This window comes from Camellia sinensis, chromosome 5 (assembly GCF_055761805.1).
Source record: "Camellia sinensis isolate YWXY chromosome 5, ASM5576180v1, whole genome shotgun sequence".
NCBI classification, from domain to species: Eukaryota; Viridiplantae; Streptophyta; class Magnoliopsida; order Ericales; family Theaceae; genus Camellia; species Camellia sinensis.
In genome coordinates this window covers 220,467,899-220,492,157 of record NC_138965.1, presented here as the reverse complement: position 1 = coordinate 220,492,157, position 24,259 = coordinate 220,467,899, and the positions used below count along the sequence as shown (strand labels likewise).

The following is a 24,259-nucleotide window of genomic DNA, read 5'->3' as shown; positions in this document are numbered from 1 at the left end:
TTTAGTGCCTTAAGTTTTGAAGCAAGATGAGACATTTCCATGATGTACTCGCGAACATTACCCTTGCCTTTATACTTCATTGAAATCAAGCTTGCTAAAAGCGTGCTTGTTTCAGCCTTATCATTTTTAGCAAAATGCTTTTGAATTTCTGAAAGAAATTCACCGGCAACGGTAACATCCTCTGTTATTGCACCCCGAAAAACTTCTGGAATCCCACGCTTCATGATCATAAGACTTAGCATGTTAGAACGATCCCACTTTTCAAAGTACACAATTTCCTCAGGAGTACTTTGTTCAGTGAGATCATTCGGTTTTGGCATTCTTAATGCCAAGTCTATGTCCATGCAGCCGAGAACAATCAATATGTTCTCTTTCCAATCCTTAAAGTTTGTTCCATTTAACATTGGAACATTGTTCATGTTGGCAGAGATTGAAGTAGTCGACATTAAAGCTGAATAGAGAATAAAATAAAATGAATAAACAATTATGCTCACATTAAGTAACCAAACAGATAATCTCTAAATAAATTAATTTAATGACAACATCTCAAGATACCGAGCACAACATTAATACCAAACCTTTGGGTAGTGATATTAACTGTAAGTGGTATTCTTGTTGTAAGGATCAAACATTGACAATAAGTTATGTCAAATAACAAATCTATCTTTTGATGGATTTATTATTCACATTAGGTTGCCTTGACAATTGGCACATGTTTATCACTACAAAATGTGTGTGTAATTCTGCCAAGTATTAATCATATCTTTGGACCGATAAATACCCGCAAGAAATACACATACATGAACATCAAAAATATTCCATATAAAACAATCTAGACAAGAGAGATCACTTTTGTGACATCTTGTCTGAATTGACTTATATTTAGAACGTTAGAAAATTAAATTTCTGTAGACGTTGTATGAAATGACATTAAAGTTAAAGATTTCTTAATTTGTTACCCCGTATATATAATATACTTTGCAACAATCCCAATTATATACAGATATATAAATATATATATATAATTGATGGTTCCAAAAAAAAAAAAAAATCAAACCGTATACAAGAATTGATGGCAAAAGGCCAACCAACACATGCATGAATAGATTAAGAGACATGCAAGAATTGATTATTAAATTCCAAAGCCAAACCTGCTATAGAAAACTACACATGCATGAATAGATTAACAAAAAACCAAAGACCAAGCCACAACACATGCATTAAGAGATTAAGAACACTGCCCAAAAGAAAAATGAACAAACCGTTTGAAACAGTCACTAATGATAATACAACTGCTCTGTTTTCAAACGCTTAAAGTAGGCAGACGGAAGTGGGTGTGTGTTTTTTTTTTTTTTTTAAACCAATGTTCACAATAAAACCAATCAAACCGCATGAGAATAAATATATATATATACATGATATAAATAAACCCTCAATTATTGATGAACTAAAGCAAACAGAATTACCCAAATCAAACAAAAAAACGAAAACCAAACAGAATTTTACATTTCCAGAAACCAAACAGAATTTGCAGCAGAAAAAAAAAAATAGAATCCGAAAACCAGGAAACCAAATCGGATGAATAAAGCATATCAATTTCTAATAATACACATGATATAACCGCTCTGATACCACTTGTAAACATTATTTTCAGAACATAAAATTTATGCTTTGGATCATCTACCATGTGAATCATCAAGAAATCAAGACAAAAACTTACCCGAATCCATCGATGAACGGTTAAACGGAAGCGTGATTATCAATAAACCCTTTGTTATTGATTTTGTTATTGTCTTCTAATCCTTTCCTTTACTAGTGCCTTATCAATTCTCCTTGAGAGGAAATAGAAGAAGAATGGCAGTTCTTCACCATTGGCAGGATTAGGGACCATAACAATATAAGGTTGAAATAGGTTTTTCAACAACACAACCGTGTGGTAGTTTTTTTTATGAAAACCAACTTAACCAATATGTTTTAATTTCTATTTCTACCCCTCATAGAAATAGAAATTACTCAACTAGTATCTACACATTAGGTCTATGACACATATACTCTTAAGCCTATTAACTAAATTGAATCACTTAAATTGCAGGCTTCTTATAAATGATAACACCACATTTAAATATGTGGTCCCATTGAGACATTATCTAACAAGTGTGCCATTAGAGGATCACTGCTCAGGATCAAGGGATGGCAGAGGAAAGTGGTACCGATATATGGCATCTACCCGTGTGTCAATATGGTCGACACAGGTATTAAGCGCACCAAATTATTAAGAAATGACATTCATTTACGTGGCCATCTCTTGTTCCCATTAAATGCGTTTATTGTAGTGTTCTTCCTCCATTGCCAAAAAGTCTGTCCAATAGGCAAGTGGCTGTTGTTGTGGTTTTGGCATTACAACTTCAGGATGATGTTGAGGATCATGTATGGGAACATCCGCAGCAGCCATGCTTGCAAGCAAAACATCAGCTCCTCCAACTCAGTTTATTGTGTACTCAGTAATGTCATTGGCAATAATTTTTTCGGGCTCATCTTCAAATATAACTTTGAAGTGTTTGAAGATTTTGGTTAATAAGGCTCCAAATGCTAAAGATTTGTCTTGTGTTGATAAGACAAGAGCCATTTCTCGCATAATAATATAGTACAAATCAATAGTTTGACCAACCTCAAAACAGTAGAGTACGTAAGCATTAAATATAGGGACAGTATCATAGTGTCCTGCTTTCGGAGTTACATTCTCTACTAAAAAATGATGGAGAATGTGAAGATGTGGTTTCAGGTGTTTGGCAAGTAGATTTGAGCCTGTAGTTTTGCTAATACAGATAGTCGAATAAACTTCGTTGATATTCCCCACTATTTGAGCCATTTCTTGCTCAATTTGGAAATATATTTGGTTATTTCTTTGATCGACATCCAGAATAGAAGCCAAGATTGGAACAGTCAATGAAATGAATTTGCCTTTCATATAAGACTGAATTATGTAGTCGTCTTCTTCGACATTCGAACGTTTTAGATGCAAATAAAAAAGGGCAAAAAAACGATGATAGACCTTTCTAGGCAAATTTATCAAGTTTACCCATCCTATACCTTCAAGTTTGTCGATCAACAGAACATCATACATTGGTGCAAGGCTCACTCTTCGACCAGTAATTATTGAATAGGAAGACATACTACCATAATTAACTTCTTCAAGTTGTGAAGGGAAGTCATTTGACGGATATTGTCGCCCTTGATTTGATGACTGTCCAACCTCTCAGGCTTGTGGTTTCTTTGTGCGAGGAGCCATCACTTTTTTGAACTAACAAAAGTATAGACCAACGTAATTCCGATCAATTTTTTGATAACAACGCTTTTCTAAAAATAATCCCTACATATTCAACTTTGAAGCAAAAGAATTTGTGAGGCATCAGCATAATAATCAGTAATAATTTTTAACAATAACATGATACGTCTTCCATGTATTCACAAAAAAAAAATAAATAAATAAATTCAGTCGCATATAACCAAACCTATCTTCAGATTTGCGTGTATTGAAAAAAAATATATATAAAAGACCATAAAACAAACCCATATACAAATTTTAAATATTGAGCAACAACATGAAATGTAAACCAATATTAGAATATAAAAATTTACCTAAGTTAATCAACGAATTTCAATATTTATTCAGTTTGATTGGTGTTTGGGAGATGGATTCAGTTTGATAACATGTTAAACACTGCTTTGCAAAGTCACCAAGTGATACATCTCTATGGAATTCATCAACTTCAGGACATGCACCTTTTAAATTGAAAAATAGGAGAGAGTTTGGTGAACTCAGTAAATACTCTGAGGGGTTGGTCCACCTTTGCAAATAGGTTAAATGGTGGTGTAAAGGAGGTTGGTGGGTTGATAACCGCTGGTTCACCTTTCTAAGGGGTTGGCGTCATTGATAACATGTGGGTAGGTGATATTTCACAACTCTTTGATGATAATTATACTTGAAAAAAAATATTTAATAAATTCTCATAATTATTTGTTTTGTAAAAATAAAAAATAAAAAAAATATTCTTGATTTTTTTTTTAATTTGTAAAAACAAATTTCAAAAAATATTCTTGTATTTTATGTTCAAAAATTATTTTAAGATTTATGATTCATGTGCTAAGTTATGACTTTTGAGTAAGTTGTATGAGTTTCGAAAATAATTTTGCTTTATATTTTGACTCGTTGTGGATTCATTTTTTTTAATATTTAATTTTGTTTATCTTATTTGTCAGCAAAATTTCTTTTGTTGCATATATTAATGTATTTATTTTAACATACACTATAGTTCATATATTTTTGTGTTGTATTTTGTTTAAAATTTTTAGATGTCCACTGGTACCCAAAGCTCAGTTCACAAATCTTTTGCAAAAGTATACTTAATTGAAAATTGAAAATATTTTGCAAAAGTATACTTGATTGAAAATTGAAAAATATTCTGAGGGGCATGTGGTGACCTCACCAAATACAATTTGACGTGGGGTTGGTCAAGCTTGCAGAATGGGGTAAATGGTGGTGTAAATGAGGTAGGTGTGTATTATTGCTCAATGTTTTAGCAGTGTGATGACAGGTTAGTATAAATAAGCTACGTGGGTGTTATTGTTGGCAGGGTGATGACAGAAAATGCAGGTGGGTGTTTTTTTTTAATTTGTAAAAAAAAAAAAATCCATGTATTTAATATTTAATAAATATTTTAGCTGTATCAGATATTTTGAATGAAATGTTCACAAAATTCTATGTATTTAATATGTTTGATGAATTATTTTTGAATCAGTAAACATAAAATTCTATGTAAAATTAAACAAATAATTTTGTATTATATTTGAAATTTTTTAGCATTCATCTTTTTTGATATTTAATTCTCGTTATCTTATTTGTGAACAATAAAAATTTTATTTCACATGTTTATGTATTTATTGCAATAGGTAACACTGTCACTTATAAAATATATGACGGATATTTTATATGCTAACATTTGTTACACTTATTAACTTGTTGTTAATATTACAAAGAAAGTTTAACAAAATCTGTGTATAGTCTGTTTGATATGGCAAATGGCTTGAGTCTTTGTTCAAGAACTGACTTTGTTCAATTTTTGCATTAGGAACACTTAAAAAATGAAGAACTATATTTCAAAAAAAAAAAAAGGTTGGCGACACAAATTACAATTGCATTTCACACATTACAAATAAAAGAAATAAGAATTGTACATACAATACTAACAAAAAAATATTCTTCGCATGATTTCTTGACATCAGAAATCTACCCATGACCAACATGATTTTCCCACATAGCATTAGCAATTGCGTCCCTCGAGTTTGATTGGTACGTCAATCCATGTTGTGACAGGTCCACATACTCAACTTGACCTCCACCAAACCCCTCTGCTGCCGCTTCAGCCGCCATTTCATTATCAACTTCCATGAAGAATGGGTTCATAACTGCATGCAAACGAATCCAATTGTGCACTACACAACATGCAATCACGAGAGGTCCTTGTCGTGTTGACTTGTAATTAGGCATAGACAACAATATTAGAAAATGTTTCTTCAGTACCTCAAATGTTCTTTCTATGACATTCCGTAATAACGAATATCGGTAGTTAAACAATTCCTTGGGTCCAGAATAATGACGGCCACAGAACTCTTGCAAGTGATAGTATTGTGAACGAAATGGGCAAGAAATCCTAGCATGTTCGTGAACCCGACATCCACTAAATAATACTTGCCTACATATAAATAATGTTTATAACACTCTGTCAAATACATGTACACAAATATCGTATTTCAAGAAGTACAGTATGTTATTTTGTAACACTGACCATAGGGTGTGTGTGGGAAATGTACATCATCTCTTGTAATTGAGTCAACTAAAATTGTGTAGTCGTGGGCAGTTTCTTCCCATCCAGAATTAATAAATGTGAACAACATGTCGAAATCGTAAGCTGCAAGTACATTTTGCGATACCATGGCTTTGTGACCACAGAATGTGTTTTGTCTTGAAGCAGGGACCCACACGTCCACCAATGTGTCATCGATAGTACCGACACAATCCTATATCATATTAACAGTTTTACATCAAATGCATCACAAACATAGATTTTACTTTGAAAAAATAACAAAAAAATTTCTTCGTTACCGTTATTGCAAATTTGCAAGTCGTACATATAGTCATACCTTGAACCAAGGAAAAAACCTCCTATCATATAAATTTTTTTTCGGTATTTCCGATTGGTTCTGTGGTTTGATAACCGTTGTTACAAGCTTGCATAGTGCCCGCATAATGATTTTAACGTGCCGACAAATAGTTTCAGTGGAGTGCTGAAATCTATCGGCCAGTAACCTATGCCGGTCATTTTGTGCGCATGTATGTAAGAAAATGCCAAGCGCCTCAACACTCATATGCATCTTTTTAATAATCACAAGGCCATTTTGAAGTAAGGTGTCTTTCAATGAAATGAAGATTAGGGCATCCATTCGCATGATGTCCATCATTGTTTCTAGATGGCTATTTAATAAATTAAAGGTGTAATCATCACCTTTGAATAGACAAGTTCGTTGCGGTCGTCTTGTGGTTAACGCATTCATATGTTCATTGATAGAAGCAATCATCAAGACGTCCATAAAATATGCCATAACCTCATCCTCTGATGCGCTTACCATTACATTGTTTTCTGTATCAGATGACATAGTGTTTCGGCTACATAACAATAAAAACATAATTATTCTGACTAATTACAAAGAGGATAACTGTTGTCATTATTGATGAACATGAAATTAGCCACTGTAATTAATTGGTTGGCCTTAGTCATTTATTGAAGTAAATTGAAATATGCAGTCAATGTATACAGGTTAATTTTTGTTCATCTTGTTAGACATGCTGAGCCTTCAATATGCAAATCTATTCTATTATTAAAAGCAAACACCAATTTTGGTGTCATGAAGCCTCAACCATGTCCACGTGTAAATTAGATGATTTGACCAAAAAAAAAAAAAAAAACCCACATCCCATGTTTTCCACTTTCTCCATCAGTAACTTCTTTCAACTACTCAAAAAAAAAAAAAAAAAAAAAACATCCCATGTTTTCCACTTTCTCCATCAGTAACTTCTTTCAACTACTCCATCCCATACTCTTCATTACCCACTATTCTCTTCCCCAACCCCTCACAACAACAAGAACCCATCTCCCTTCGCTTCATTCCACGCCCTCTCCCTCCTCAAATTTACCCCCAATCCATTTCCTTCTCTCGCCGCCGCAAAGAAAGCCGTAGCCGTCCGCAAGGGCAACTCCAAAGTCGAAGGCGTTGTTACCCTCTCCAAGACGACGGTAGTCATTTATTTTTTTAGCCCCTTCACATCTCTAAATTGAAAATTCACAATTTTGTTTATTTTGGATTCAAGTTAATGTATACAACAATTTTATATATATAATGTTATGTACATCATTTGTGTTTTGATGCAATTGTTTGGGTTTGATTTATTTGTTTGTTGTTTTAATAGTGTTCAACTTCTTTGTTTTAATTTTTTTAAACTGTCAAGTGTATATTAATCTCTTTATCTGTAAGTGTTTTAAGATCATTGGTGTCATTTGTTTGTTAAAAAAATAAAAATTAAGCATTTTAAAATTTTCTAGATGTGTTTAAAAAATTTAGTGTTTTTCAGTGTTCTTAAATTCTACATAACTATAAGTCTTTTGAGAGTTTTCAATTTGTATTTTTGTATTTTTTGGTGTATTACTGTCAATTATACTTTTCATAGAAAATAAAAAAGATCCATTATGTTACCAGGTTTCTTTGGGGAAAAAAAACATATAGTACAAGTTTATATTCAAATTTTTTTATATATATAAAAAATTGCAAAGTATAAAATGTGTGCAATTATTTAGACGTAGATTACACTTAAAAAGTTTGGAGATTTTTTTTTTCACGGTTATCTTTTTAAAGCTTTTGTTTTTGTTTTTTTGTTTTGTTTTTTGGGTCTTTTTTTTTTTGTGTGTATAAATTCAATTTTTAAAATTTGATTTGTTTGTTCACTTAATTCTGTGTGTATGTTATTTAAAATAAAATCCAGTGCTCTTAAAAAAAATCATATAAAATGAGAGTCTTTAGTTTTTTTTTTTTTTTTTTTTTTTGGTGTAATACTGTTAGTTATACTTTCTATAAAAAAAAAAAAGTAACAAAATAAAATGTTTCATTGTGTTATTAGGTTAAAAAAAATCAATTATTATTTTTCTTGGTTTACATCAACATTTGTGTTTGTGCGTTTATAATTTATACTTTCAAAAAATTGGTTTGTTTATTTGTGTAATTTATATGTGCATTATTAGAAAATTTAATGTGAATTTCACGTTATAATTCCAAACGAGTTTGCACACGCATCGCGCGTGTGCCCAACCGCTAGTTATATACAATGTGTGAAATGGAAAATAGGAAAAGGGACATGAATCAATGAAGAAGAAGAAGATAACATAAATAGAAACTAAGTAGAAAGAAATGAGACATGAATCATTACATGGAGTGTATTTATGTGACAAGAGGATCATAGAAGTAGAAAACATAAACATACTAAGAAGGGAAAGAGAAGAGAAAAAAAAAAAAAAAAGACATGAATGAAAAGAAGAAAAAAAAAAGGAATAACTCAGAAAATTATGTTTCACAACCATTGCAAAAACCGCAAACTCTAGCAAAGACACAGTTTCACAGTTGACTACAAAGCTAGGATCATTGATAAGTGCATATGCGCAGGAGTGCGCATAGAAAACCTCCGCCAATCCTTATCTTTGAATAGTGTCAATGCCTTAACATACTGCACCGGTAGTATGTCTTTCAGCTGAAGTAGGGCATCTTGACATGCGTCAAGGGCATAGTCATCACCACTTACATTTATAGCCTTTGTGTCTATTGATCGTGCACGGGACTGTTCCATCTTTGCCAACACATAGGCAGTGAAAGCCGTGCAAACATCATCAAAGCCACTTGACCGTGACTTTTTGGAACGACCACTGTCACTCTGGCTATGGCCCCTCTTGTGACTTTTGCCCTTACTTGTTTCCATGTACTCATCTTTACACAAATCAACAGGAATGGCATCAGCCGCATTGCTACCTCCAGCTCCAGGTGACCAAAATTTGTTAAGCATATCATCCTTTTCATCAAAGTCAGGGGCCCCCTGTGTGGATGCACGAGCCAAGGCCCTTGTGGCACAACAATGTTCTACAATTCCAGTCATTTCGTGAAAATACCCAAATCCTTTAGTCCTGAATTTCTTTACATTTTTTGATGCCTCCCTCCAATTGCAAAATATTAACATAAGCGTATGGTACGTGTGACAAAATTTTACAAATAAATCTACAAAAAATGGGAACAGATTAATATAATACCTTATCCCAAAAGTCATCAGGTGCAATAATTGTTCCTACAATCGGATCCCATCCAAGACCAGTTTGTGTCTGAAGCCACTTCAAAGATAAGTAATTAGCTTTGAGTCACTGATATTTTTGTCTCACTTGTTTTGGTGTGTATCGGAACCCATATGCATTTTGCAACTAGGCGTCTAGACAGTACTACGGTCTCTTGATTGGTTTTTTTGCACCTCTTCTCTCAACATGTTAATTAGCCTTAATTCAATTTTAGAGCTCCACATTTTTGTGTCTTGATTATCATCTGAATTATTCATATCCATTTAATGCACAATTTATATGTAAACTAAGCTTATGTAGAAATTAAAAAATAAGAACACCTTCTACAACTTGTGCATAAGCCCTAAGAGACTTTTTTCCATCAAACCTCATCCACCAGTAAAAAGGCAAGAAAATCATATGAATTAATTATGTATCAGTTCAAGTATGATAAAAGCAGATTAATCACAACAAAACTGAAAGAGAGCTGCAAAATCGAAATTTAAACATTCTTATAAGAAAGCAAAAGAAGAGTAGAAGAAGAAACAAAAAGCAGAACAAGAAACAGAAAATAGAAGTAGCCGAACCACCCAGTTGGTGGTCGGCTAGCCGAAAGTCCAGGTGGACGACCAGCCAGATGTCCTGATGGACTTCTGGTCAGATGTCCTGATGGACGACCGACTCAGCCACTTTTGCCCAGATCAGAGATAACCCGTTACATTTCTCAGTTATTCCATAACAGATCGACTGAAGGACATACATACCAGAGGAGTAAGAGTTGAATAATTGTCACTGGTGACGGAGTGGGTACAGTGGCTAGATCTACGTTACTTCGGACGCCCTCTGATTAGAGAAAAAGCTTCACAAATTTGACATACGACAACAAATTTCGAAATTAAGCACAAAATCAATCAGTTGCATACAGAACCCATATATATATTTGGACAGAAATTATGAACACTATACCTCTTTGTTATCATTGCTTCGTTGCCCGGAGGGTGAATCGACCACAAAGCACAAACTGACAGTCACTTGATTTGTGAGAGCTCGTTGATGCCAATTTATGGGTGGGAAGGAATCGATTCGCAGGCATGGTTTGGATTTGAAGGTTAGAGAATTGTTTAAAGAGAGAAGGAAGTGATTGAAGAGCTACAGGTCACCCGTGAAGCATCTTTAACTTTGATTTTCTTTGGCTCATGAACCTTTTCAGAATGGAGAAGACGAATCAGAGAGTATGTACGAAAAGGTGAGAGCTTTGGCTTGGAAGCAGTTCTGCCAAATGTGAAACAGAAGTGTGTTTTGAAATGTGTGGTGGAATCAATTTTTGAACACGCCATCCAAACAGACCATTCAGGTGAAGGGGTGGAATTATAATTACAAAGTTACACCAAACACAGCCTTAAATTTTAACCTATTTCTCAAAACAAGCCTTTGTTAGGTACTACAGCATATATTAGTAGAAGATAAGATTCAGACACCCATGATAACCATCAGCGCAACAATTTGATCGTGTACCTCATTAGTCGACTCCGAGCACCAACAATTAACCTTATTTATTGGTAAGCTAACGCATGTGCGGATCTGTTGGAAACCATGAAAACTCGGTTAGAGATTTTCAAGTTTTTATCAACCCACCTCCTTGTGTTTGTAATCAGTTACTACCTATAATATCCAGCACCTTTTTAATCAAAAATAAAATAAAAGAAGAAGAAGAGCAGATAAGATTTATTCATCTGATTTCATGGTATTTTTTTATTGATCAGTGACATCACATATAATGATCTCATTATTAAACTCAATACTTATTTCATTGGAAATATTTATCATTTAATGTTGCATTAGTTTAAAGGGTTTTATCACTCATGTATGATATCAATGGTGACACATAAGAGTATTTACATTTTAGGACATACAAAATTGATCATAAATTGGTTATTGTAAAATAAACAATGTTGTAATAATTTCATTACATATGCTAGGGGTGGGCAACGGTTTATCCGATCCGCAAAAACCGCCCAACCCGCCCAATCCGCACACAAATGGGCGGTTTCGCAAATACAATGCGGGCGGATGCGGTTTGAAATATGAAATCTTTGCGGGTTGCGGGCGGGTTGCGGGTTTAACCCGCACCCGCAAGAAACCGCCCGCACTTTATTTATTTATTTTTTTTTTTTTCTTAACTATTGTTTTCATTTTTATATCCCACCTAAATATTTTTGTCCAAAACAAAACACCATTTATTTTTTAAACTTACTCTAGCATTACATTTGCTAATAATATTATATCAACTGAAACTGAATAAATACTTATCATATTATTATTGTTATATAACTGAACTTGTCCCGGATGAAGTGTGATTTGAAATTTTAAATTCCTTAATGAATATGGAGTTATAGTTTAGGATTTTGAAATATATGCTTGTGTTAATTTATGAATTGATTTAAGATTTTGAATGATTTGTTTGTATTACGAATTGATTTTGTTGTATTTTTAATTTTATAAGTTTTAATTCATTAATTATTAAGTTGGAGCATTTTAGAAAATGGGGAGAAAATGATCCAAAATAAATATTTACAAAATGAGAAAAAAATAAGGCTCAAAAATAATTTTTTGAAGCAAAAAGTCCAATCCGCAAACCGCCCGCAACCGCCCGCACATCCGCGAACCCTACCCGCACAAACCGCAAACCGCACTGCGGGCGGTTGCGGGTTGTCTTTTCCCCAAACCGTATAAATGCGGGCGGGTCCAAACCGATCCGCAAACCGTCCAAATCCGAACCGCGAACACCCCTAACATATGCTTATTCCTAATATAACATTGAGACATAAAAACATAAACAAAATATGATAAGCAAATATATTTAAGATTTAATCTTGTATCCATTTTATTTAATTAATCAATTAATTTGTTTTATTTATTAATGGACGTAACTTCTATCTAAAAATAAATAAACAAATAAATGGATTTAAGTTTTAGTTTAAATTTAAAAGACACGTCGATTCTATAAATCAGGAGCCTAGGGACATGTCCTTCAGGAAAAGGTTCGTAGAGAGGCTGATCACTAGAAGATCACCCAACAATCTAATATCTACATTTGTTGGAAATTAATTTTTAATCTATAATTAAATTAGATATGTCGGATGATATAATTTGTGTATTAAAATATTGGAATTTTAATGGAAGTAAATTATGTGTGTGTGTGTGTGCGTGCGCGCGTGTGAGAAAATGAGATGTATACAGTTATTGTTGCAATCTAAAATGTATCCATGTCTTCTATATAAAGATGCTATTGATCATTGTATGAAGGCACACAAGTATAGAAGAAAAATAAGTTATTAAAGTCTTTGAAAGGTACAAGTTAATTCATTAATTTTAAATCTATATCACACGATCACTTTCGGGATGAAGTTCAATGTAAATTTCGTAATTCATAGCATTTGTGATAAACAAATTGAGAATACACAACGTAAAATTTAAAAAATAATATGAAATTGATCACATCAAATTGGTATGCAGAAGGAAGGAAGGAACACATCTAGTAATATAGAAGCCAAATTGCATTTGTAAAATATGCCAAATTGCAGGCAACCAAGCAAGGATTAATGAACTCAGTGGGAAGATGGACAGGGAGTTTGGTGAAACTGTGGGGGAAGATGAGGTGGGAGAATCAGCTGGTTGCAAAAAAAATTATTGCATGGATATAATGGATTTGATTTGTCTGTGTAAATCAATCAAAGAAGAGAAAGGTAAACCAACCAAGCACCCTGCCCCCTTGTGTTCTATATAGATGATACCGATCCTATTATCAGCAAAGCATGAAAAAAGAAAGACAAATGAAAATGGGTCAATTAATGCGGGTGGTAATAAGGAATTTGATTTTGTTCACTCTAAAAAAATACACTTTTTTGAAGTATGGTGTCTACATATTTGGACCAATCAAATTTTGTGTGTATTGTTTACACACTTCATTTTCGGTAATAAGGATAAACGGTGTATATTGTTTGGGCAATAGTGAGGGCAAAAAGGAAGACGGCAGCAATTACAGAGAGAATGGCCCAGGGATTCCTGAAATAGGTATGAATGAGATTTGCACGCCACTCATTCCAATGTTTCTTGCAGTACCTGTGGACCTTCTTATGCACCACATCCAAGCTGCTGTCTGGGTCGAGAGTTATATCTTTGGAGAGGGAGTTGAAGAGTTTTGCAACCGCTTTGTCACTTCCGATGGCATTCTGGATGATACTTCGCGAGTGCAGGAGGCTAACATCGCCCGCACTGTCTATGATGTTGTCCATGAAGAATATATAGGAGGTCACCTCATTCCCAGACCCTACATGGAACCGCTCGAAAGCCATTAGATTCAAAAACATTGACTCGGTCGCATCATCCACCACAATGAGTGGGAGCTTCAGCACCCCGCCTTTGAATGAGATATCTTTCAGGCTTCCACTCTTACTTTTCTTGAACCGGATTCCAGCTTCGTTGAGCTCCGTTGCAGACCTGATGATCTCGTCCCCACCACCACCTTCATGGTCTGCGCTGCGGCCTGATTTCCGGCTTTTTTTTTCCTTGTCGGACCGGTCTTCCCAAAGTAGGCTCTTCCTGTACACGTCCAGTAAGTGCAAGCATTTGCCCATTCTTAATGAGTCAGGTGGGAACCGGGTGTTGGGGTGGCAGAACTTAAGAATGAGCTTGTTCACAAACTCTTCTTCTTCGTTGCCTCGCTGCATTATGCAAAGAAAATTAACGCAGCTCAAATTTACATTTGTTTTTTGTCTTCTCCATTTTAAAGTCCTAATGAAGGAATCAGAAAAAAAGACTGACACAGATTGATGCGTGATTATTAGATTAGTTGAACGCACCCTACAACTTAATAGAAAAGAAAAACTAATTAGTAATTAAATAATTAATAATTAATATATATAAGTTGTTAATTAAGAAGAACCTGATCAGCTTTGTGGTTTTCAACAGCAAGCAGGTTGTGGAGAACGGGCATGGGCAGTTGGTTTTCAAGCATAAGCATGTCACGCTTGATATAGGGCATGAGGTGGAGCTTTCCGTGCTTGCTAAAGATGGGATCATTGTGAGCATAATCATCCAGACTTTGAGTGGCCATTCGCAAGACTTCAAGCATGAAGCAACCATCAAGAATCATGAGCTTCAAGAATCGATCGTTGCTGGTGTCTGATTGCCACACAGGATCAAGCGAATCATACGAGTCTTTTAAATCTTGCACCACTTGGGCCAGAGAGTTGACATAGGATTCAAGGGGTTTGTTGGATCTCTTGAGAAAATGCAGGAGAGCACGGTGCTTGTGCTCCTCCATGGGCAACAAATGTGGCTCTCCTTGATGGTAAGGGCCGAAGGAGACAGCCTGAGGCTTGTAGGCTGTCTTGTTGAGATCTGTGACGCAAGCAGGCACTTTGTAAATGGATCGCTTCTCCCAGTGCTTAATTTCTGTCGGGGTATCTGCCATGCACTTCAGTTCATCATTTACTTTTATGACCCACTGCTCCCTTTCCCCCATTCTCTGCTCATCCGGCTCCCCCATTCTTTTCATGCACTTGCTTCTTCTTCTGTTCAGCTTCAGCTTCCGCCTTGCTAGCTACCTACCAACTCTTTACGTACGTACCTACAATTCCTATGCTTCCCAAGACCCAACTGTCACAAAAGCAACAATAAAATGCATCCCCATATACTACTCATTGTCTATGCCATCTTTTTCCTGCTTGTTTTCTTTCCTTATATATATACAATTCTAGTTAGTTAGTAGAGTATCTAGTAAGATAAAGAGAAGCATACCATCTCCGCTTGGAGGAATACCTTCTTCAGCATCTTTTTCTTTTTTCTCGCTTGACAGCCAAGTAAGGGACTTGAATCTTTCATTGTGCCGTCTGAATTGATTCTACAAACTCTTCAGGTGCAGTGCAGAATAGGGTGTGTCCTGCTGGACAAAGTGACAACAATTGGACCCAAATACATGAATATGTATATGTGTGCACATAAAAATGAAGATGTAAAGTAAAAAGTACAAGAATTGTATTCCTTTCTTTCAAAGACCAAAAGCTCATAATTTACATTTTAACTCATAATATGTTATGTTATTTGTTAATTTATTAGTGTTTGTTCTTGACAGGAAAAGAATAACTCTCCATATTTCTCCTCACACGGTATTAACTTGAAGAGGGACAAAACGACGATATTGGGTTAGCTAGACAAGACGAAGGAATATGAGAGTTGCTAAATACATATACATTTTTTGGGGGCATAAATTACACTCACCTCCCATGAAGTTTAGAGAAAATACTGTTAATCCTTTTACATAATTACAGTCACCTCCCTTGTGCTGTATTTAATTTGAGAAAAATATGCCTAAATTTCATCGAGTTTTACATATCTTTTCATTTTCTCTTTTCAAATCCCCTCCCTAAATCGCCAAACCAAACACAGCGTTAAGGTTTTAATACATATAAAACATGAGTCATTTTTCATTGATAATTCGTGAATTGTATAGATTTAAAAATGATATTATCATATATTTTCTACTAAAATGAATATTTATCTTTATTTATTTCAGTGTACCACCATCTACAATAGTATTGATTGCTTTAAACTTAATGAAAGAAATATCAGTGTAATTATGTCAAACTTGGGATTAACAGCATTTTTCTCAAACAAAAGAGAGATCGCTTTGTTTAGTGTCTCCTGAACTTCGATTTGGTTTTGGCTCTGATTGTTCCCTAACCAATGTTGTCCGTTCGGCCTTGGGTTGCTTAATTTTATGTCAGAAATGTTGATCCCATGTATATTGGAAGAGCGAGCTTCTCTTACAACTCTCTGTGTAAGCAATGGCAAGAGCGCTGTCAATAAAAGATGACTACACTAAGATAATTATTTGATGTGTTCAGAAATAGTGTAGTTCCACTTGGAATACCTGCAAGACACTATCCTGCTCGTCTTGAGCTGGAAATTTTGACATTTGGTTAATAATACATTCTAGAGGAATGCACCAAGTAGTGGTGTTACTGATTACACATCATAATTACAATATTTTGATCTAGATCTTGATCTTAAATGAATTGAGCAAGATGATATTGATAGTATCAAAGCAAATCATTACATATTCTCTGTTTTCAAATATTCACAGAAGAATTGTTCTCAGAAAAAGCAGAATGAGGTATAGAAAATGATAGTTTTTAATCTAACACGTCATCCGAACAAGATCACATCATACAGATTGCAAGGAAATTTCAAGCAACAACTCAACATTTCTCATTATGTCAAAATAAGAGTGGCAATCCAAAGTTTGCTACAATAAATTTATCATTGACTTCCCTTCCGACCCTTACCTGCTCTCTTGCCAGACAAAGTTTAGTTAACAGTGTTATCACAATCACTAATATCCTCACTAGGGCAGGATACAGCATCTGAGATATTAGTGGCATATCTCTTGACCCTCAAGGAGATTAGAATGCTTGATAAAATTCCAAGAAGGGGAAAGAGGTATGACCAAAGCTGAGATTGCTGAGAGCCAGTTGCTGAAGCCACAGCAGCACCAGCAAGGATGCCAATTGATGTGTTCTGCAAGATCATAGGCAGGCAACCAACTACAGTAGGGAGCAGGAAATCCACAATGAACCCAACCCCCGTAGCAGCCAAGGCATAGTTTATAATGTAGGAAGGTATGGGTGAGAACCGAGCAAGAAGAACAAATCTCCAGCCATCTTGTTCAACTCCCTTGGATAGCAGACGAAAATACTTGTTTCTCTGGGCCCACTCCATTGCCCAACTTGAATTCCTGAATACAAGTCTGAGAAAACACAGGATGTTATGGTCATTCCCATCCCATGCATAGAGATATTTAGAGTAAAAAACTGAAGAAAAATTTCTCAGGATCTCATTTCCAATATGTACATTGAAGAACCAACTCGTCACACGTAATACTAAAAAAAGAAGCTAGTCCCTCAAACAAAACTCTTTTTTTTTTTTTTTCTTTTTTTTTTTAGGGTATCAACAAGCCCGGGCATTGTGCATGGTACAAAAGGAAAATAGAACATTAGATGGACAAATACATGTCCCAATCCCAACCCAACAACACCCACCAGGAAATGGGTATCTTCATTATGCGAGTACCTAGCGCATTCTTAAAACTCTAGTACCATTTCCCTTTCAATAGAATGCTCTACTAAAAAAATTCCAAAGTTGTTATTCCTGTGCTGTTTATAAACTTGGGAAGAGAAAAACACACTCCAAATCCAAAATTGTAAGTCATTGTGGTAGCCCTAGGCCCCTAGTCATCAAAGTACAATTGAACAAGTAAGTTAGAAAAAATACCTGCCGATCCCGAAAGAGAGGGATGAGCCGAGGAGCTTAGCAGAGAAGACGCAGAGGACGGCAGGAAAGAATCCGAAGAGGAAAGAGGCCCCAGCCTCGAAGAAGACCGCATAGGGGATGCAAAGAGCGAGGGTGAGGGTGTGCAACCCTACGTAGGCAGGGATCGCCCACATCCCCAGACGATCCGACATCTCCTTCAACACCTGCAACGCGGCCTCTTTGTTCCATCCCCAACCGTACTGCTTGCTCACTACCGCTTTCAATACCCCAACTATCACCACCACCGCTCCTACTACCTTCCCCCACCGCCCCACGCTCAGACTCCGCCTGCTCCCGTTTCCCATTCCGACGTAATTCTCTTCTCTTCTCTCTTCTCTCTTCTCTGCTCTTGTCAAGAAAGAACAACTGTTGTTGTGACGACCCTCCCAATTCCAGAGACCAACTGGAGTCGTCAGATCAGGTCAGATCACGAGGAGGAGGAGGAGGAGAGACGAGACTATAAACACAGACTCAACCATAAGTAAAGTGCTCCAGGCCCATTATAGAGTGGGCCTGATCCTTCCTATACTTACCAAACCTAAAGTTTTTAACAAAATTGCCTAAAATAGTTTTGCGTTAAGATTTGTTCTGGAAACGTTTTTTCACTTGTTTGGATCGGATTTATTTGTTTTATAGACAAATATATTTTATTTACTTATATATTACTTTATTATAGTACTTCATTTCTTAATTTTTTAAACATGACACATCTAAAATTATATTATTACAATTTTAAATTAAAAACATCGGTTTATCAGGTTGGTTCAGACCTAACAAATGGCTAACCTGAATGTTGGAAGGCCCAACCTCTTATTTTTTATTAATTAATTGACTTAGAGTGTACGATGGTGTCACGTCAATATTTTTTTTAAATAAAAAATTTAAGAATTGTTTGGGGTGTCTTAAATAAGTGTACTTTTTGTCTTTTTAGATTAAAAAAATTGAGAAAAAAAATATGGATGTTTGAGTTAATTTTTTGATTTTTTATAAAAAAATATATATTAAAAAATTGTATAAATAAGTGTATAGGAGAAAATTAAAGGGGAGTGAATGACAGTTGCGTACAATCTGCCAAGCGAATTCATGAAAGAAATTATTTGGTACTTTTCAGGCATTGTAGTGGACTTTTTTTCAGCCCGTGGGGCTCATCATGGGTCCACTTTTGATAATTTGAATCGTTCAATGTGTAGAACTCGTCGAGCATTATATGCTTATAAAAAATCATGTTAATCGGATATCAATAGCTATCTAATCAGATTTGTTTTTTTCAATCATTAATTATAACACCATCCATATTTTCATACAAAACTGATTTGATCATATAGTTATCGATATCCGATCAATGTGATTTTTTACAGACATATAGTACTCGATAAGTTCTATACATTGAACTGTTCAGATTATCAAAATGGGACCCGTAATAGGCCCCCACTGGCTAAACAACAGTGTGTCAAAATTGTCCTAAACTGTCCTACTGTTCTGTCCCAACGCTGCACGGCCGAAAAGTAGGAATGATGGTTGAGTTGTATGAATTTGTGAAAAATTAATTTTTTAATACTTTTTTAGTAAATAGTAATAATTTTTTAACTTTTTAAATAATTTTTTGACTTTTTACCTTTTTTTAAGTTATACCAAACCAACCCTTATTTTTATCCACTCACTTGCAAGATTAATATACCCATTCAACATCGGATCGATCTTCTTGATTAATTTAAATTTAAGTTTGTATGTGATGATTAAATTTTAACTTTTAAGGGTATTTTGGTAAGTTACAAAGTTTTTTTTTTTTGGAGCAAAATTCACTTTGTTTGGTTATGATTTTCAAAAATTCTACTCTTTTATTTTTTATATTTTAATATTTTCAATAAAATTTTTAAATATTTTAAGTAATGTTTTTTTTTTTAAATTTTTAGACACACTTAACCTAAATACATTTAAAAGTATAATATTTGTGAAAAAAAAACTTTAAAAAATACACTAAATATCAAAAAATAAAAAAATAAAAATTTAGTATATTTTTCATATTTTTGCGCATTTTTTAATTTTTAAAAATATTTTACTATTTAGATACATCTAAGTGAGGTGCATCTAAAAAAATTTTAAAAAAAATTGCTTAAAATTTAAAAAATATTCACTAAAAATAAAAAAACAAAAAATTCAATTTAAAAAAAAATTGAATTCAAAAAACTGAAACCAAACATTCTGATTACATTTTGGAAGATAGAAATAAGTCAATCAGTAAAATTACCGTGGAGAGTGAGAGAGAGAAGCCATTAATGTAGGTCTTACGCATACATTAAATTTGGTTCAAATATTAATGTACAGAAATGGCAAGTTGTACCGGTGTAATTATTAGCATTTTGATTTAGTTTCCAATTTTTTTTTATCAGCTGATTTTGTTTCCAATGTTAATATGTATAACAATCTAATCATAATTAATATATATACATACATATTTTTCATTATAAATACATACATATTTTTTCATTATTAACAAATTTAATCTTCTACTCTATAGCGATGGTGAAAAAGAGAATCCCCCATACCTATTCTTTTGTGTTCTGGGTTTGAGAAATTGTGGAGAGAGAGAGAGAAGCCATTGAAGCTAAGGTATGTCTTTTCCATTATTGAACTTCTCTTCTTTTTTTTCTTTTTATTATTATTATTATTATTATTATTATCATTATTATTATTATTATTATTATTTATGTTTCTTAGTAAAAGAATTTTCTGATGGCTTTTCAGTATTTGATCTTGCCTTTATTATATACAAGCAGCCGGGCACACGCATCGCGTGTGCCAATCATTTGAAATTATGATATGAAATTCACATTTTTAAAAATTCATATTTTTCTCTAATAGAGAAGCACCAAATGTAACGCCTCTAAAATTATACCATCAATACAACCCGTAAGCGGAGAGATAATGGAAATAACACACTTTCATTCATTAAAGTTCGTATACAAAGATAACACATGCGATGTACATTCACAAATAGTTCATCCTGAATCTACAGCATGTGTTACAGTGATAAGAGAACTGAGAGCCAAACAGGTAATTAAATTCCCTATAGGCTTACATCTTTCCAAGTTATTGCTTGGTTACAACAAAAGTGAGCCTAGCTCAATACAGTTAAGCCCTTGGCTATACAAAAGTAAAATAAAATAAAGAAACCCTTACTTCCCAAAAGTCCTTTTAAGCTATTGCCTTGGTGGAGATATATCACCAGCACTTGAAAATGGTTTTCCCAATTAGGGTGAGTCAAAACCCAGTAAGAATAATCTAACACAGTATATGAGATTTAGCAGAGATATAGGTACAATGTGCATACACAATGCTCGTGACAAAATATTCACATTTTTATAAGATCGTAAAGTACCAAAGTTCGTATTTCAATTCATTTTCCATCCATTATTTTCAAGTTAATTTATCCTTTTCAACTCATGAGCCAATTCCATTTTCTTTCAACAACCCAACTCAGACTGCAACTCAGTGGTTATCTAATCAACATAATTACCACACAAACACTTCAATCTGCCATTTTACGAAAATTTCGTCCGTGGGATCGGCACCCATATATACACAAGATTTCAGGACTTTCACCCTGGACACTCCGGCCAATTTAATTTCAATGGAGTTTATCCCCTATCTCCTCCCAAACATAGAGTACATCTCCTTTCTCCTCCCAAACATCATAGATGTGGGTGTTGATTTTTGACTACATAACCAAACAGGGAATACTCAGCAAGAGAGCACAAGTAGAATAGATTAAGCTTGAACAACCTATTACAGAAAGATAAGAATCCGGCGGTGGTTCGTCCACCCGGGGGCACTCCGACGATCAAGTCAGTAATTATCTCTCAAAGATAGCCAACAGTGCTTAACTCACTAGATAGAGCATAAAAAGCATATCGTAGACCCACGAGGGTGCCTTACCTTTATAGCCAGCACTAACCTGATCATAAAAAACATACCTTAGACCCATGAGGGTGCCTTACCTTTATAGCCAGCACTAACCTGATCCCTGTAGAATCCTAGCTTCAATGGACTCTGGCTCAATGCTTACCTGGGACTCTGAACTAGATAGAGATAAACTACTTAAGAGCTTTATCTTTATCCAGACTGATGTCCTCCCCAATTGTAGGACTCATATCTTTTATCCGCTCATCTCGGATTCCGATATCTCCGCAAATAACCTCGACCTAACTGAGAACACCTCGACGCCATGACCATGCCACGTGACACATAGGCAGACACTTCGGCGTCACCTTGGCCACGTGTTGTCATTCACAAAATATGTCCCCACAACTGCCTTCTAGGTTTATTACCTCGGCATCCTGAGGTAATGGAACCTACATCGTTTGTCCACATAGCAGGTCGGCTAAGACTTACTCTATCCTTCATGACCGAGATTATCACGCGTCGGCTTCACATGACCAAGACTTTGCAGTTTGCTTTATCAATGACCAAGAACCAAGAACCAAGTCCTTCAAGTCCCTTAACCAAGATCGCTCTTGTAGCCGAGGTTTTTTTCATTAAATCAAGAACTATAAGAGTTTTATTTGCGCATGAGTTGTCACGCACGGTTTACTTAACCATTTCTGCCACGCGTCCTTCTCTCATTAACTCGTACTTGACACGCGCTATCAAGACGCGTTGCTTTTGCGCACACTGCCTGACAGACACATCGTCCAAGGGATATCATTATGGTCTTGCCGCATTTTCGTGTTTTAACAAAAACTCTTTCTCTCTCTAAGTCCTTTCACTTCGCATTCCTCTACTCTCTCAAAGTTTTCTCTCTCAAACCACCATTGTTCAAGCTTTCAAGCTCCACAACTGTTCTGATTACCTCCTCTAGTGACCTTTTCATCGTCTGTTTGTGACCATTCACGTCGTTTGACTCCGGCAATCCCCATCCCGACGTTTGTTTCCTTAATAAGCCACTGATTTCCTCCATTTTCAGTCTTACATTATTTCTTTGATTTGTTTCAAATCTGTTACCTGTTTACATGCTTTTTGTTGCCATCGCAAACCAGTTTTTTGTTCTTGAATCCTTGCTTGTGCTCTGAATTTCATCATTTAGGTGTCAAACATGCTTGTTTGCGACTTTGTGTTATTCAATCTGTCTCTGGGTCCATATATGTACATACGAACTGTTCATATACTTGATGTTTTAGCAATTTGTCACTGTTCTTGGCTTTTGCACATCTACACACACTTATTCAGTGTTCTTGAATTTCTGTTTGTTTTCTTGAGTCTGAATCATATTCTTTTATGTTTTTCTTTGACTTGTTTCTAGATTCTTCGATTTCTTATTTCCGTATAGATTTAGGTTTTGGGATTTGAAAGAAATCATATTCCTTAGGGAAATTGAAACAAATTCCCCCTAGATCTTGAAAAACCCTTGCCTCAATTCTTGTTTAGGGTTTAGCTGAGGTCTTTTAAACCCATACCAAATATTCTTCTCTAAAATTTTGCACCAATCCACCTCAAGCTGATATCATGGGAATGTTTAGGTGGAGAGTTGACACCCCAGAAAAGCTTGAATATTTTAGAAGATAGTTCTCCATCCTCGCCAACGTCCAACTTAGGTTGGCTGGGGAGGAAGACTCTATAATGCCTAGTGAGGACTATATGCCCTTCCCAGTAGTTGTTTTCATAGAGTGTGGACTTAGGTTCCCTCTGGACATTCTTTTTCGAGAAATCCTTCACTATTACAAGCTCAACGTAATGCAGCTGCCCATTAACTCCTATAGGGTCATTAATGGTATAATTGCTCTAGCTCGTCGAGAAAACGCTAGGATAACACTAGCCGACATCCAATATTGTTATATCATATGTGGCCTAAAATCCAAAAAAGGCTATATCTATTACTTCAAGTCGAGATCTACAGCCCACAAAATCATAGCCGACCTCCAGACTTCAGCAAAGGTGCTGGAGATAATTACTTCATCGTCTCAGGGAATTGGGAACTTACACCTGACAACGACCTTTATCTCTATCCTCTACGCTGATCGGTGTTTAAAGAGGATGAGGGTAAGAACTAAGTGTCAACTTTTCTGTTTAAGATTGCCACTTTATTCTCTTTATATGTTCTAATGTCTGAATTTTGTTCTTGCACCTCTCCCTCAACCCTCAAAAGACTTTCGCCAAACCTTCTTTCCCGGTAAAGACTTGAAAAGGCTACTGGGCTTGCCAATTGACCAGCGCAAAGCCCCTCTGTTGCTCAATTACATTCCAACTTACAAGTCTACATTGCCTGATGTTTCCAAGAGGAGCAGGACTCATTCCTTTGCTACAACTCTAATAGTCGCTTCCTCACCAAGGCCAGACCAGGCCTCATCTTCTAATCCAGTTGAGGTCCCAACTTATCCCAACATCACAGCGCCAACGCCGACGTCGAGCTCTACCAAACATACCAATAGGTAGAACTCATAGCCGCAAATGTTAAGGTTCTAAGTTGC

At 35.2% G+C, this 24,259-nt stretch overlaps 2 protein-coding genes across 3 annotated transcripts; both read right to left on the bottom strand.

Annotated features, from left to right (window-relative positions):
* Positions 1-13,262: 13,262 nt before the first annotated feature.
* Positions 13,263-16,471, bottom strand: LOC114297934 (UPF0481 protein At3g47200). Of its 2 annotated transcripts, none has more exons than XM_028242409.2 (3): positions 15,246-16,471; positions 14,368-15,083; positions 13,263-14,146 (listed from the first exon to the last, which is right to left on the bottom strand). In XM_028242409.2, exons 2-3 carry the CDS (start codon positions 14,980-14,982, stop codon positions 13,388-13,390), a joined length of 1,374 nt encoding a protein of 457 aa, XP_028098210.2. In that variant the 5' UTR covers positions 14,983-15,083; positions 15,246-16,471; the 3' UTR covers positions 13,263-13,387. The 2 variants fall into 2 exon arrangements, with proteins under 2 accessions (XP_028098210.2, XP_082727656.1); XM_082871530.1 differs by having other exon boundaries at positions 14,368-16,259; positions 16,357-16,380.
* A 199-nt stretch (positions 16,472-16,670) lies between these two features.
* On the bottom strand, positions 16,671-18,543 carry LOC114297935 (SNARE associated Golgi protein family). The gene is made up of 2 exons (XM_028242410.2): positions 17,757-18,543; positions 16,671-17,232 (listed from the first exon to the last, which is right to left on the bottom strand). The coding sequence occupies exons 1-2, from the start codon at positions 18,098-18,100 to the stop codon at positions 16,794-16,796; spliced, it is 783 nt and encodes a 260-aa protein (XP_028098211.1). The 5' UTR covers positions 18,101-18,543; the 3' UTR covers positions 16,671-16,793.
* Positions 18,544-24,259: the final 5,716 nt, after the last annotated feature.

What these genes read in the sequence shown, in the direction of transcription:
- LOC114297934 (XM_028242409.2), bottom strand. Translation starts at nt 14,982, where the DNA reads ATGAAAAGAATGGGGGAGCCGGATGAGCAGAGAATGGGGGAAAGGGAG. An exon ending in AAAACCACAAAGCTGATCAG is followed by an intron (nt 14,147 to 14,367) that starts GTTCTTCTTAAT and finishes TGCATAATGCAG; the next exon opens with CGAGGCAACGAAGAAGAAGA.
- LOC114297935 (XM_028242410.2), bottom strand. Translation starts at nt 18,100, where the DNA reads ATGGGAAACGGGAGCAGGCGGAGTCTGAGCGTGGGGCGGTGGGGGAAG. An exon ending in CTCTCTTTCGGGATCGGCAG is followed by an intron (nt 17,233 to 17,756) that starts GTATTTTTTCTA and finishes GTGTTTTCTCAG; the next exon opens with ACTTGTATTCAGGAATTCAA.